The sequence below is a fragment of the Salminus brasiliensis genome, chromosome 14 (genome assembly GCF_030463535.1).
Source record: "Salminus brasiliensis chromosome 14, fSalBra1.hap2, whole genome shotgun sequence".
NCBI lineage: Eukaryota > Metazoa > Chordata > Actinopteri > Characiformes > Bryconidae > Salminus > Salminus brasiliensis.
The window spans coordinates 9,922,306-9,935,252 of record NC_132891.1 but is presented as its reverse complement, the minus strand read 5'-3'; the positions used below and the strand labels follow the sequence as shown (position 1 = coordinate 9,935,252).

At 39.5% G+C, this 12,947-nt stretch overlaps 1 protein-coding gene across 4 annotated transcripts; it reads left to right on the top strand.

Moving 5' to 3' along the window:
- The first annotated feature begins 566 nt into the window (after positions 1–566).
- On the top strand, positions 567–12,690 carry osbpl2a (oxysterol binding protein-like 2a). Of its 4 annotated transcripts, XM_072697317.1 has the most exons (15): positions 590–675; positions 2,698–2,767; positions 5,070–5,176; positions 5,273–5,384; positions 5,528–5,603; positions 5,790–5,924; positions 6,014–6,111; positions 6,933–7,115; positions 7,242–7,349; positions 7,502–7,591; positions 7,818–7,941; positions 8,293–8,418; positions 8,770–8,893; positions 9,359–9,449; positions 9,535–12,690. In XM_072697317.1, exons 3-15 carry the CDS (start codon positions 5,140–5,142, stop codon positions 9,635–9,637), a joined length of 1,407 nt encoding a protein of 468 aa, XP_072553418.1. In that variant the 5' UTR covers positions 590–675; positions 2,698–2,767; positions 5,070–5,139; the 3' UTR covers positions 9,638–12,690. The 4 variants fall into 4 exon arrangements, with proteins under 4 accessions (XP_072553416.1, XP_072553415.1, XP_072553418.1 ...); XM_072697315.1 differs by lacking the exon at positions 2,698–2,767 and having other exon boundaries at positions 567–654; XM_072697314.1 differs by lacking the exon at positions 2,698–2,767 and having other exon boundaries at positions 584–659.
- The last annotated feature ends 257 nt before the right edge of the window (positions 12,691–12,947 follow it).

Here is a 12,947-nt window from a genome sequence, read left to right as displayed (position 1 = left end):
TTATTATTTATATACATATGTACAGTATATATATATATATATATATATATATATATATGGGAAAATTAAATTCAACTTAATTAAAATAACTAAAGCAACCAAGGTTTGCACTCAGTAATGTAAACCAGATTCCGTTCCTACTGATAAATATTGTAATTTATAAACAATATTAATAATAATAATAATAATAATAATAATAATAATAATAATTATTATTATTATTATTATATATATATATGTATATATATTTTTTTAAGTATCCAAACACACATTTGTTGGAGCAAAATCTAACCAGAAAAAGCCTACTTCTAGCTGCACTCCGGTCCAAAAGCGCAGCTGACAAGCTCGATATTTATTACAGCGCTTATAAATAACACCCATCCATGCCTTTTTAGTCCCTTCCCCTTTAGGTACCGTCAAAACCCGCCCATTTGGACATAACCCACATTACCCTTCCCATTGGTCGAGGCCCTGTCAATCAGCAGTCAGACCGCCTCAAAGAAAATATTTACAGCCGTCCGGCAAACTCATTGGCTCTCTTACCTGTCAATCATCAAGTCCTTGCGAAACAAGCCTGCCCCCGCATCAGTCTTCCAAACTGGGCTCTTGTTATCTGTTCACCTCTAGGAAAATTACCAAGAAGAGGAATATTAGGTGATGTAAGGCAAGATTTATGTATGTGTATCTTATTCAGTTTCTTAAATAAACGCCTAATCTGGTTTTGTCGAGGGTTGAGTGTCGTGTTAAGGACTGGCTCGCTTGCAGTCGAGCTGTGTGCACGTAGCCAGGGTAGCTACGTTAGCTAGCTAGCTGTAGCGTAGTTAGCTAGCTTGGCAGCTAGCCTGTCGTCGCGAGAGAGTCCTCCAGCTGGTCGCAGCACTAGCCACATATGTACAGAGAGGTTTCTCTTTGAGGCTCAACACCAGAAGTTTAATCGCTGAGGGCCAGATAAAATTGCACTCACTGTTTTTCGACAGCAGTGCCAGAGTATGCCAAACTTGCCAGCCTGTGTGTGTGTGTGTGTGTGTGTGTGTGCGTGCGCGCGCGCGCTGTTATTGACTGTGTTTCTAACGGTGGGATGGGAACGGGTGGCCTGGCGTTGGAGGACCGAAAAGTAGGCTTGACATTGATTTCCCCTAGATTTAATACCGAGTTATATCAAGGTTAGTGTGCAGACACAGATATTCTTCTTGTGCATGTAAAGAGGGTAGCCAGTTTTTGTGATTTCTGCGGGGAAACGTGGTAAACCCAGACATCAGTAATAGTGTTTATGAAATCCTGCCTTTGATCTCTTATCGTATGCCACAGTAAAAACAGTTATATCAGCTTAAATCAACCAATGATGAGTCCTGTCCCTGTATGTCTGATAATGCATGTGTGTGGATTTCTTCACAACACCCATTTGTGCTGCTTTTATTTTTTTTAGTTATGCTTCAATTCATTGATCTTTTATTGCTGTCACATGAAAAGCTTGTAAATCCATTTTATAAAGGCTTGTTTTTCCACTTGGACACAAGTCTGGCAGTTCTGTACGTTGTCTCAACATTTTATGATGAACGGGCTGATGGAAACGCTCCAAATGACTTGTAACTGGTTAGCTACAACTAGGGATGCATGTCATATTTGTACTCTAAGTATAATAAAAATAATATTTTTTGACACTTTATCCATTTTACAATATAGTATTATATGTGTTATCATATAAAACTGTATATAAACAGCTGCTATCCAAATACTGTCCAGTTAAACGGGTGTATAATGCAGTTGGTCAGTGTTGTGTTGGCACTGATGATATCCAGGACATGATCAGAAAAGTCATAATTCCCATTGGTACATCTCTAGTTCTAACACTTGGTGTTAAAGACTGATTAGTACAAGGACAGGCCAAATTATCAATACTTTGGTAAAGATCCGCCTGTCCCTGGTGTCCGGTTATGGATCTCTTTGAACAGTCTTTGTTAGACAAGGATTGATGTCCTTTTTCACCCAAGTTAACTTGTAGGAAAGACACACGTGAACCCCACAGGGCCAATCAGAGTAGGGTACTGTTTCTCTTTATTTTAAGACTGCATGCCAGGAGGACTGTGAGCGAATAGGCGTTTTGCAGAACACCCGAGGCCTTCAAGATTTTTATTATTTTTTTAAATATTCTTCTTACTTAGTGAAAATGAAGTGTTTTATACGATGACTTGTGTTGCGACAGAGCTGGTAGTGTCTTAAAGATCTCTGCATAGCTGACTGTTGTCATCGTCACCATATATAGCGCTGTAGCTATCGCCTTTCAGTTTGCACAGACCTGCTCTCCATTTCCATTGTTGCTATAATGGTGTAACAGATTCGGTTATAATGTGTGTGTTGTCATCATTGGTGTGTTTGTTCTTGTCCATTAACTCATATCTGTGTTAACATATACCTTTTGAGATGATTACCGAAACCAAAATATCATTCAGAGAGTTTACAACAAGATGCTCAGTGCTGAGAAACTGATGGGTGAAGCTGTTTATTTGATAAGAAATTAATTAATTAGAACAAATGGTTGGGTGTGTAAGCCCAACCATTTACAAAGCTCTCATTGAGTAACCCCACAACTACTACAGCTATAGTTCCCATTTAATGCCCAGGTTATCTAACCAGTCCTTCAGTAAATGAAAACAGGTGAACAACTGCTGGAATTGAACAGATATGTTATGTCACCAGATTGGTCCGCTGATCGAGATATCCAGTCATTGATTATCGCATAGTCTGGTGTTACCGGAGTCTGACCCAGGTACTTTGCACCCCTGCCCTTCTTCCCATACACATGCAATGGATGGGTTCCCATTGTTGTGGCAAAATACAAAGAGGACTAGCTTGTTTCGGCACAGTCAGGTCCTGTTATTTGTGAATGTGTAATTAGGAGAGGCCAATACAATGATGTGTTATCATGGTACATTATGTTGGAATGTGCTTTTCTGAGTACTACACTGAACACCTGCATGCATCATCAAAACGTAATGCAGGGCCTTCAAACAACAGCAACCAGTGTGTAGTAACTGCATAATCTGCATAGAAATCTGTATTTAAATCTTTTATTAATTTATTTTTGCAAATATTTTTTTTCCTGCTGTTTCTTCTTGCATTGTTTATTTGGTTTGTTTACAAAATGTTTTTGTGATTTGTGACATTTTTGCTATATTCCTCAAATGTGACTGAGCAGTTGCCTTAGTTTAATGACCTACCGTTTTTTTCTATTTCTTTTTTTTTTCTTAGGACTGGTTCGTGCAGTAGCCTATTTGAATTTTAGATTGCTGTAGTTCAGCTTTTGTTGACTGTCTTGCCTGTTCCTTTCATAGTTATCAGTCAGTTTCCTGCTGCTTTGACTATTGCAGTTGCATAAAGCATATTAAGTCATTTAGGTGTTTTGAATAGCTAAAAACCCACCATGCATGGTGAGGGTATATAATATCATAACTTCATAATGCACAAGCTGTGTCTGGAGGTATTTGCAATCTCATCTCAGAGTGTGCTTTCTGTCGCTTGATCACAAATATGTTTTACAGCGTGAAAACTAGGGCTGTGACAGTAACCATATTAGTGCAATACCACAGCTGTGTGATGCCTGCTGCGATGTTAAACTCACAACCACTAGTGCCACAGTTGTTATTTATTAATAAAATGGATAGTTCTGGCTCCAGGATCTGATTGAGTGAGCCAAATGTAGGGTTGAGCTGTATAAATGTAATATCGTATACCTCTGTATATAAAAAAAATGTATGACAATATCTCCAAATGAGGATGGTATTTCAGAATTACGACGTGTCTTATGTGTAAAATTTATGTTCTGTATCTAGTATTATTTCGAAATAAGTATACAAAATGAGCACGGCAACACATCTGCAGCAACATCACTCTGGTGTGTGAGCGAAAAGCAGAGTTTTATTAGTGTGAGGTGTGGGAGTCTCATATGGACATGGGCTGAATTTAAAAAGAGAAAGTAAATTAATTAATTAATTAGTATTAATGTTTTACGTGTAATGGAATTAAAAGGGGAAAAAATAGAGCACGAGAGAAGCGAAGTTGCTCCACGCAAACGCTACATCGCCAATGTATTGTCAAAATAAAAGTCATTAATAAAAAACGAACAAACAGGCCGTGTCAAAAATCAGGCCGTAATCTAATCTGAGCCATGAGTTTTGTAATTCGTTACACCACTAGTGCACTTGTATCTGGGTATTTGTAAAATCATAGATTTTTCTCTCCGACTCCAGCAGCTTTTCCAAAAGTCTCTTTGTTCACACGAGAACACAAAAACAATGCTTGATGTCAAATTCCTCAAGATGCAAGTGTAACAGCCAAAGTAGACCAAAATACAGCACAAAGCTGAAGCACATTTTCTCACAAGAACAGAAAGAATAGATGGTTTGTTTTTTGTAGCTGTTTTCAAATTGAAGAGAGGATGTTGTCCCAGAGTAATGAAAGCTAAACTTTTTAGTCAGCGACAACCAAAATCAAGTTAATATCATGATATCAGCGTTTTTAAAGAGCTGCATTTTGCACGTTCAAAGTTCTCATAAGTCTCCACCCTGGAAGGTACTTTCAAAACCCACAATTTACTGTGACCTAAAATGAGAAAATATAAATATATTAAAAAAGCAAGCTTTCGGTTAGGTGTGAATGAGGCCTAAGATCCATCAGCGAGTCTGCTGTGTTTAGACCCTTCTCCAAAACACAGCACTTTAAGGACTCCAAAAGAGTTCATGTGCTGATGTTAGAGCTTTGTATTGGTGTTCGATGATGTACAGTTTCTGATAGGTCTGATTTGTGTCTTAGTGTACCACTCTGAGTTTTACCAAACATAGCCTTTATTCTGCACTTAGCATACTTTTTTTTTTTTATTAATTATTCAGTCATATTATTATGTGTCCCAGCTGTTGTCTGTCTCCCCGTTTGATGGCTGTGCAGACTTTTTTGCTTGTAACAGATTACATAAGATCTCTGATTGTATCTTAGCGTTTCTCTTGTTGTTGATATAACTGTTCTTTCTTGAGCAGCTCTTCATTTCCCTGTTTTTTGTGTCTTTTTAAATATAGAAATCATACAGACTCTTGCTTTGGAGGAATGATGCCCTCTGACTGATGTCATCATTGGTAACTGTCCATCATGAACAGCGAAGAGGAGTTTTATGATGCTGAGACAGGTGGGGAATAATACAGTAATCTGTCTTAACCTGCTATCTTAATGAGGCTGTTTTTTTCTGCCCTTCTTATCCCTTGTGTTTGTTTTCCCCTTCCAGGTTTGGAATCGGATGACTCCTGTGAGGTTAGCTTTAAAGATGCCCCAGTGTATGAGGGGAAACAGACGTCAAATGGTAGCGTGCCATCCGAGAACGGGGTGTGGAAGCGAAGGTATGGAGCAAGGGTTATGTGATAAAATATAAGGCATCTGGGAATGTAAAAAATAAATAAATAAAAAATGAAACAAGCACTGGATGTATCTATTTACAGTTGTATATGTGTGTGGACCTGTGTTTATGATTCTTCATCTGCAGAACTACCCTCCCTGCTCCCATGTTTTCAAGAAATGACTTCAGTATTTGGGGCTTCCTGAAGAAGTGCATTGGCATGGTAAGGGGAATACACTTCCAAAATGAAGTGTTGCTGAATTAGACAATGATGTAGTCCTGTTACACTATAGGCCAAGAGTGATTTCTCCATCCCAGTACTATGAATAAGGTTCTATTCTTGTTTTACTCATGCTTTCCTACTTTTTGTTTTGTTACCCCCTCCTCCCCTTTACTTCTATCTGTGAAGGAGCTGTCCAAGATAACAATGCCTATTGTTTTTAATGAGCCACTCAGCTTCCTTCAGAGAATTTCAGAGTACATGGAGCACACATACCTCATCCATAAAGCATGCACACTGTCTGATTCTATAGACAGAATGCAGGTAAATATTCATTCCTCCCTACATTTCCTTTTTCAATACTATTTTCAGACAAATAGGATGTATTGTCAGTGCTGGGCTTTGTTTGTTAGGTTGTTGCTGCATTTGCTGTGTCTGCTGTGGCGTCACAATGGGACAGAACTGGAAAACCTTTCAACCCCTTACTAGGAGAGACCTACGAGCTCACAAGGTAAGCCAGTATATCATGCAGGTTGTACACCAATCCTTCACATACCATTTCAATAAGCTGAACATATATTCAAAAGCACATGTTCAGTCGTGAGATTTACATATATTAATCATGGGTTTTTTTAGAGAACTGTTCATTTTCTGGGGCAGAATTCCCCCAGAGTCCCTCTTCTTCATTGATCCATCTACTCCGAGCAGTATACCAGTTCCAAAATGCTGCAGAGCATGTCTAACATTTGGTACAGTGTTCCTGGGGTTAAATGCCTGGTGCTGACAGACACCTGGCCAACATCACACTTGCAATTTGGAGAAAGAGTGAGCCATCTGCCCACCCAGAGAGAGCAAGGCCAATTGTGCTCTCTCAGGCTCTGGCTGTTGAGGGCAGGTAGCATGACCCAGCACCTTAGTCTGTTCCAAGACACAAGTCTGAATCTAGGATATTCCTTCTCCAGTCTGCACTGAACTCACAGGATTTCCCATTGTTCTGTGTGTTGGTCAATCTATTGAGTGCTGTGAAATAAAATACAAGCTGTACTACTCATTATGCCCCTGAAAAAGAACCGCTTAGAGAGCATTGAAAGCCTAATACTGTATTATGAGAGCATGTGTGCATGCAGTCACAAATTGACATACAGAAGTATTTTTTTTATACAACCAGTAACCCATATATCTCGCACCACTGAACGTTTCTTTGCAAACCGTCTGGCTATCTATCTGTACTGCTCCCCACATCACAGGTGTTTATTGTATGAATTCATATATTGCACTGTATTGTATTTTATTGCATTTCATTTGTTGTTTCTGTGTTGGTTCTTTGTTTAGGGAAGATGAGGGTTACCGGCTGATCTCTGAGCAGGTTAGCCACCATCCACCAATCAGTGCGTTCTATGCTGAATCGCTCAGCCAGGACTTTGTCTTCCATGGCTCCATTTATCCAAAACTGAAGTTCTGGGGGAAAAGTGTAGAGGCTGAACCCAAAGGCATAATGACACTAGAGCTGTCCAAGTACGTAGAACAAAAAGGTCCTCCCATAAAACCTGAATCTTAAATATATATGTTTTTTTGTTTGTAAGACTGTAGGATATACACTGTAGACAGGACAAGCAGTGTAAACAAATGTATCATTTGCAGGCACAAGGAGGTATACACTTGGACAAACCCAATGTGTTGTGTGCACAATGTCATACTGGGAAAGCTGTGGATAGAGCAGTATGGAACAGTGGAGATAGTCAACCACAGGTAATGCACATTGTACTCTCTCTGGCAAGTGGCCATGATTTGGGCTAAATAAACACTAATGTACATTACTATTTCAGATTGACATTATTTAAGGTAGAGAGATCGACTTTTTCTGTTCTTGTTTTTGCTGAAACAAACCCTGTATGTTTCAGCACTGGGGACAAGTGTGTGCTGAATTTTAAACCATGTGGCATGTTTGGCAAAGAGCTGCATCGGGTAGAAGGTCATATCCAGGACAAGAGGTAAGCAGTCACTAGCGTCAGATGTCATTTGGAATCTCTGGCTGTTGAGCTTTATCATTCACAGCTTTTAAACTGCTATTTCTCTCTCTGTGAAGTATTGCATACAACATATAATGCAATAATGCAGCAGATAACAGAATTATATGGCAGTCATTTTCAGTACATGTGCTTTTGATCACATGCTTTTGTGGCTTTTGCTTGAGGTTAATTTACATTTATTACTCAGTAAGAAGAAACGGCGCATTATCTATGGGAAGTGGACAGAGTGCTTGTACACTATAGAGCCAAAGGCCTATGAAGCAAACAGGAAGGCAGAGAAGAAAAGTGGAGATTCCAAGAAACACAAACAGGTAATGAGAATTGTCATTACCTAATACTGATTTATATGATGTATGGTTATACATGGGAAATAAAATACTTGGATAACTGTTCCAGATGCCAGTACTTCAGTGTTTGAATACTGGGATCAAAATCAGCTGTCTTTGATGCACTTTAATATTAAAATCAATCAACAGTGAAGGGTCATGGATGCACTGATTGTATTAATCAACAAATATAAAATTCCTCTTTTCACACTTATAACTCTGTAGAGGCAATATGCTTGTACCTGATAAAGGGCAAAAATAACTGTAGGCAGCAAGAGCATTATAGTTAATGTGCAAGTTATTAACTACAGTGTGTGGGTTTTTTTCCCCCCCAAGGAGCAGAAGACTAGTGGTGGTGCTGATGATGCTGATGAAATGCCAGATGTCCAGGAGACAGTGGCTATGATCCCAGGCAGTACATTACTTTGGAGGATAGCCCCAAGACCTGCACACTCAGCACAGGTAATATAAATTACAGCTCCTCCTCCTTCTCTTCTATTCTTCGGCCTTGGCAGAGATACCTAGCTTTTACCCTAATTTTCATGGAAGAAGCTGTGTAGTTGTTCTTCACTTTATTTTACAACTTTTTTGTAGGCATTTTGTTAATTAATATAAAAAATATTCATGAAGGTTTGCTTGCTCAGCAGTGGCAAGGTGTCCAGGTCTTGAAGCTTTATTTTGGTAGATTGATGAATGCTCCCTGACTTTAGCTAAGGCATAAAAGGCCTGCAGTGCTACAAATGTTGCTCTTGGGTTCTTTGCCACATACCAAACCTTTTTCTATTGTGTTTTTTCTATGTGTTCCCTCCATAGATGTATAATTTCACCAGCTTTGCCATGACACTGAATGAGCTGTCGCCTGGCATGGAGGGAGTCATAGCACCTACGGATTGTCGTCTAAGACCAGACATAAGAGCTATGGAAAAGGGAGACATAGGTAAAAAGACCTGCATTTACACCACACATAACCAAATATAATATACGCAATTTGTCCAAACACCTCTTCAAATTAATGCATTTATCTACTTGCACCCAAGGAGTGCTGACACAAATACACACAGATTTTAGTCACAAAGAGGTATTCCCAATAGAATAGGAATAGAATAAGCCCCCCAACATTGGGCTGTGAAGCAGTGAAACTATGTTCTTTGGAGTGAAAGTGATCCATCCAATACTTTTGTGATGAGGTGCAGTGGTTTAATGCTCTTGTTGCTGGATGCAATCAAATCCTCACAGCATTTCTCCAAAATCTAGGGGAACGCCTTTCCTGGACATTGAAAAATTAATACTTTTGTCCAGATAGTGTATGTAGGTTCTGATAACAACCAGTAACTGTTACAGTGCCAAAACCTACAGACCAGTATTGGGCTTTGGATTCTAAATGGCTCTCTCCATATTTTAGACACTGCAAGTCTCGAGAAGGAGAGGCTGGAGGAGAAGCAGAGGGCTGCACGTAGGGAACGTGCTAAAGATGAAGAGGAGTGGTCCACCAGGTGACTACCTTGGCTACTGTATACTCATTCAAAGCTCCTTGGTATTAATGTACGCCTCTAACAATTTGGTCATCCACTCCTCCAGGTGGTTTCATCAGGGCACGAATCCTCATGTAGGAACTTCAGACTGGATCTACACGGGTGGATACTTTGACAGGAAGTACTCTGACCTCCCTGACATCTACTGAATGGCTGGGAAGAGAGCAAGGGTTTTTGATATACCTCTGGTTTCCAGTCCATATCATTTTCTTGCAACAATAAGCTTTTTTTTTTTTTTTTTTTTTTTTTTTTTTCTACACATTTTATTCTCCATCAAAATGTGAGATGCAGAATGAATGGTTTACTGGACTGAATAACCAAGCCTCTGCAACCAGGAAACCGAATCTATATACTGGAATCTGAAACTCTGCACACACTATGACTGTATTTATTTTTTGAAAGGTAGGAAATGCCTTATATGCCTTTATTATGTTTTTTTTCCCCCTGTGCAAGTTATAGCTATTGTAAAACGTACAGAACCTAAACCTCAGTAGAATGATAATTGTAGTAGTTAATGCACAAATTGCTAACCCCCTTATTATATATCATGCTGGTTATACTCAGGTGTTTTATGGGTACAAGTTGTTAGAGATGGCATTTAACAAGGAGGGAGCATTATTCACGGTTTTTGAACCGTGAATGATCATAGCATGAGGGGCTCTTTTTAGTTATGTATGCTCAAACTAATGCGACTATTTTATCATTGCTATGATATTAAATACCTTATCCAGAAATGTGACTTCTATGATGGTAGACTAGACTTCAGTGGGACATGCAGTGAATAATTCTTACGTTCAAGATTGATTTTGTAACCTTCAGTAGATGAGGGGCTAGTATTTCCAGAACTCTTACACAATAGCAGTAAGTCCCACTGGGCTATTCCATGCCAGCTATATTTGTCCCCATTGATGCAGAGGACTTCACTAAAGGTTGCATGCTCATTCCTCACATGCATGCTCAGCAATGTTGCAGATGTTTGATTTTTCTGACTAGACAAATATGAAGGCTGCTTATGACAATGTTTACTTTGTAAACGAAGGTTTTTTTTTTAATGATATAAAAGCTAACACTTCTTACTAACAGCAATGAAGAAATAACCTTTATGTTGATGTTTTGAGTTGATTATGGTTGCCAAAGTGACTCTCTTTTTTTCTTGTAGAATCTAAAGCCATAGAACTCATCAGGACTGCGAGTGTGTGTTGCGACAGTTGCACACCCTTATGCACAAACAGGCTTAATTTAAAAGGAGATGGGTGCTAATATCTTGTTTTCAGCACTTGTGGCTAATGAATGTTTCACCTTAACACACATACAGCATATGCACATGAAATACTCTGCTGCTCCCAGGCAGAACCTAAAGCTTTTCTTTCTAAAACCTGTAAGATGTAAAAAGAAGGTTAGCAGAGATGGTGCACTGTCAAACTAACTGCTTCTACAAGGATTTAACAGTTCTGTTTAAAGCTGTCTTTTAACTTGAATACTCAAATACTGTGTTTCTTCTCTTTACCCACTTTCTCTCACACATTCACACATGCACTATATGTCCAAATGTCTGTAGATACCTTCTCCAGCGTTTCTTCTCAAATCAAGGTTATTTATAGGGAGCTTGCCTCACCTTTTCGGCAGTAACAACCTCTACTTTTCTGGGAAGGCTTTTCGTGAGATGTAGGGATGTCGTGATAGAGATTTGATTGCATTCAGCCACAGATGTTGGATAATTTGGTATGAATCACAAGCACCACTCTTACTTATCCCAAAGGTTTTGGTGCTCACAGCGCTCTGTCTGAAAATGCAGGCTCTGGGAGGGCGCTCTATCGGAGAATGCAGGTTCTGGGAGGGCGCTCTATCTGAGAATGCAGGTTCTGGTGTGGCACTCTGTCTGAGAATGCAGTTCCACTTCTCCATAGGTCAATGCCAGGATTTCTTGGAGCCCTCTAGTCACTGCTTGTAGCAGCTGCTCCATAACATCCCATCCCATTCCATTGGGAATGTGCTCCTATGGAGATTATACAAGCAATTGGATGCCTGTATCAGCAACAGATGCAGCTCTTGTTGGAAAGGGTGTCTGGATACTTTTGGACACATATTGTACTTGCACATAAAAGAAAAAAAATCTATGCAAACCTTCATCAGAAACTGTATCTTTTGGGAGAAAGAGTAGGCACAGAATGTACCTTCTAATGTAAAATACTTTCGTTGGCCTTATGCAACTGTGTCAGGCATGTTGGACGACTCCAGTGTAGTCCAACCTTGTCCACGATGGGCTGGTGCTTTTGTACCATCACGCTACATTAAACCGTGTCATTTAAGCACTAGTTGGTGGCAGAGATTGAATCTCACTGGGTTGTTTGCAACTCACTAGGTTGTGAAAGGTTCTTCGTTGGCTGTTTTTGAACTTGCTGATGTGTGGGCTGCTCGGGGTCAGCTGTAAGTGATTTAGAGCTGGAAGATGGATCCGGATTTGAATTTGGAAGGAGCACATGTCTAGAATAATTAGCATACAAGCTTCATATAGTAGTATGTTCCATTAATAATAACTGTAGTATGTTTATGGTTTTAAAAAGTCTCATAACCTAGTTAATGTGAGAAAAGTAGTCAGTCTATTTATTATATTCTGGCATGTTTAGACATGAACTAGTCCTGTTCCGTCACCTCTCTTGTGTACGTTGTGTGCTTCAAGTGACCGAGTGGTTTCTCTGAAAGAAATTCTTTGCTCTTCATCTTCTACAACTAGCCAACTTGAAGCAACAGTCAAGAAGGCCACTAAATAATGTGAATTTCCCTCCCTGATGATCTCATCTGCATCTGTTATTATTGCTGTAATACTCACTTAAGGTAATGTTAAGGTGGACCTGTGGCAGGTTCTATAAAGTAAAGCTATGTGAAGCGTACATTGTATGGATGGCATGTGGAGGAAGATAGAGCCTATCATTATTACCCGGGGGAGGAAGGGGGGTGGGGATCTCTGTCTTTTGTGATTGAGGGTCACATGACTCACTGCAACTCTTGGACATGTCATGCAGGCTGTGTATTCAGGCTTCATTTAGCTTCACTTTAACTTTTTACTATTTTTGTATAAATGACGTCGGTTGTTAGTCGTGATGCACTTGAGCTGTCTAACCTGATGTAAATCTGGTCATTCATGAAATAGCAATATTATTATATGTAAGATAACTACAACTATTAAAGAAACAGAATTCCAGCGTGTGTCTGCTTTTTTGAAGAGGAGGTGACTTCTGAGAAATTCTGGTCCAGCAGGTCTACAGGCCATTTACCTTCCCTCACACACCTGGTGTAAAACTGGTGATTTGGATCTGGTTGTTGGAATCATCAAAATGCCTGGACTCCGACCTTTTAAGCACTGGATCTGGCCTTTCTTCTTTCGTACACCTTTTATTCATCCTCCTTATCCTTATTTTCTTTTTCATTCTGCCTTTGTCTTTTGTTTTTCGGTTGCTC

What these genes read in the sequence shown, in the direction of transcription:
- osbpl2a (XM_072697315.1), top strand. Translation starts at nt 5,140, where the DNA reads ATGAACAGCGAAGAGGAGTTTTATGATGCTGAGACAG. An exon ending in GGTCATATCCAGGACAAGAG is followed by an intron (nt 7,592 to 7,817) that starts GTAAGCAGTCAC and finishes TTTATTACTCAG; the next exon opens with TAAGAAGAAACGGCGCATTA. An exon ending in TATGGAAAAGGGAGACATAG is followed by an intron (nt 8,894 to 9,358) that starts GTAAAAAGACCT and finishes TCCATATTTTAG; the next exon opens with ACACTGCAAGTCTCGAGAAG.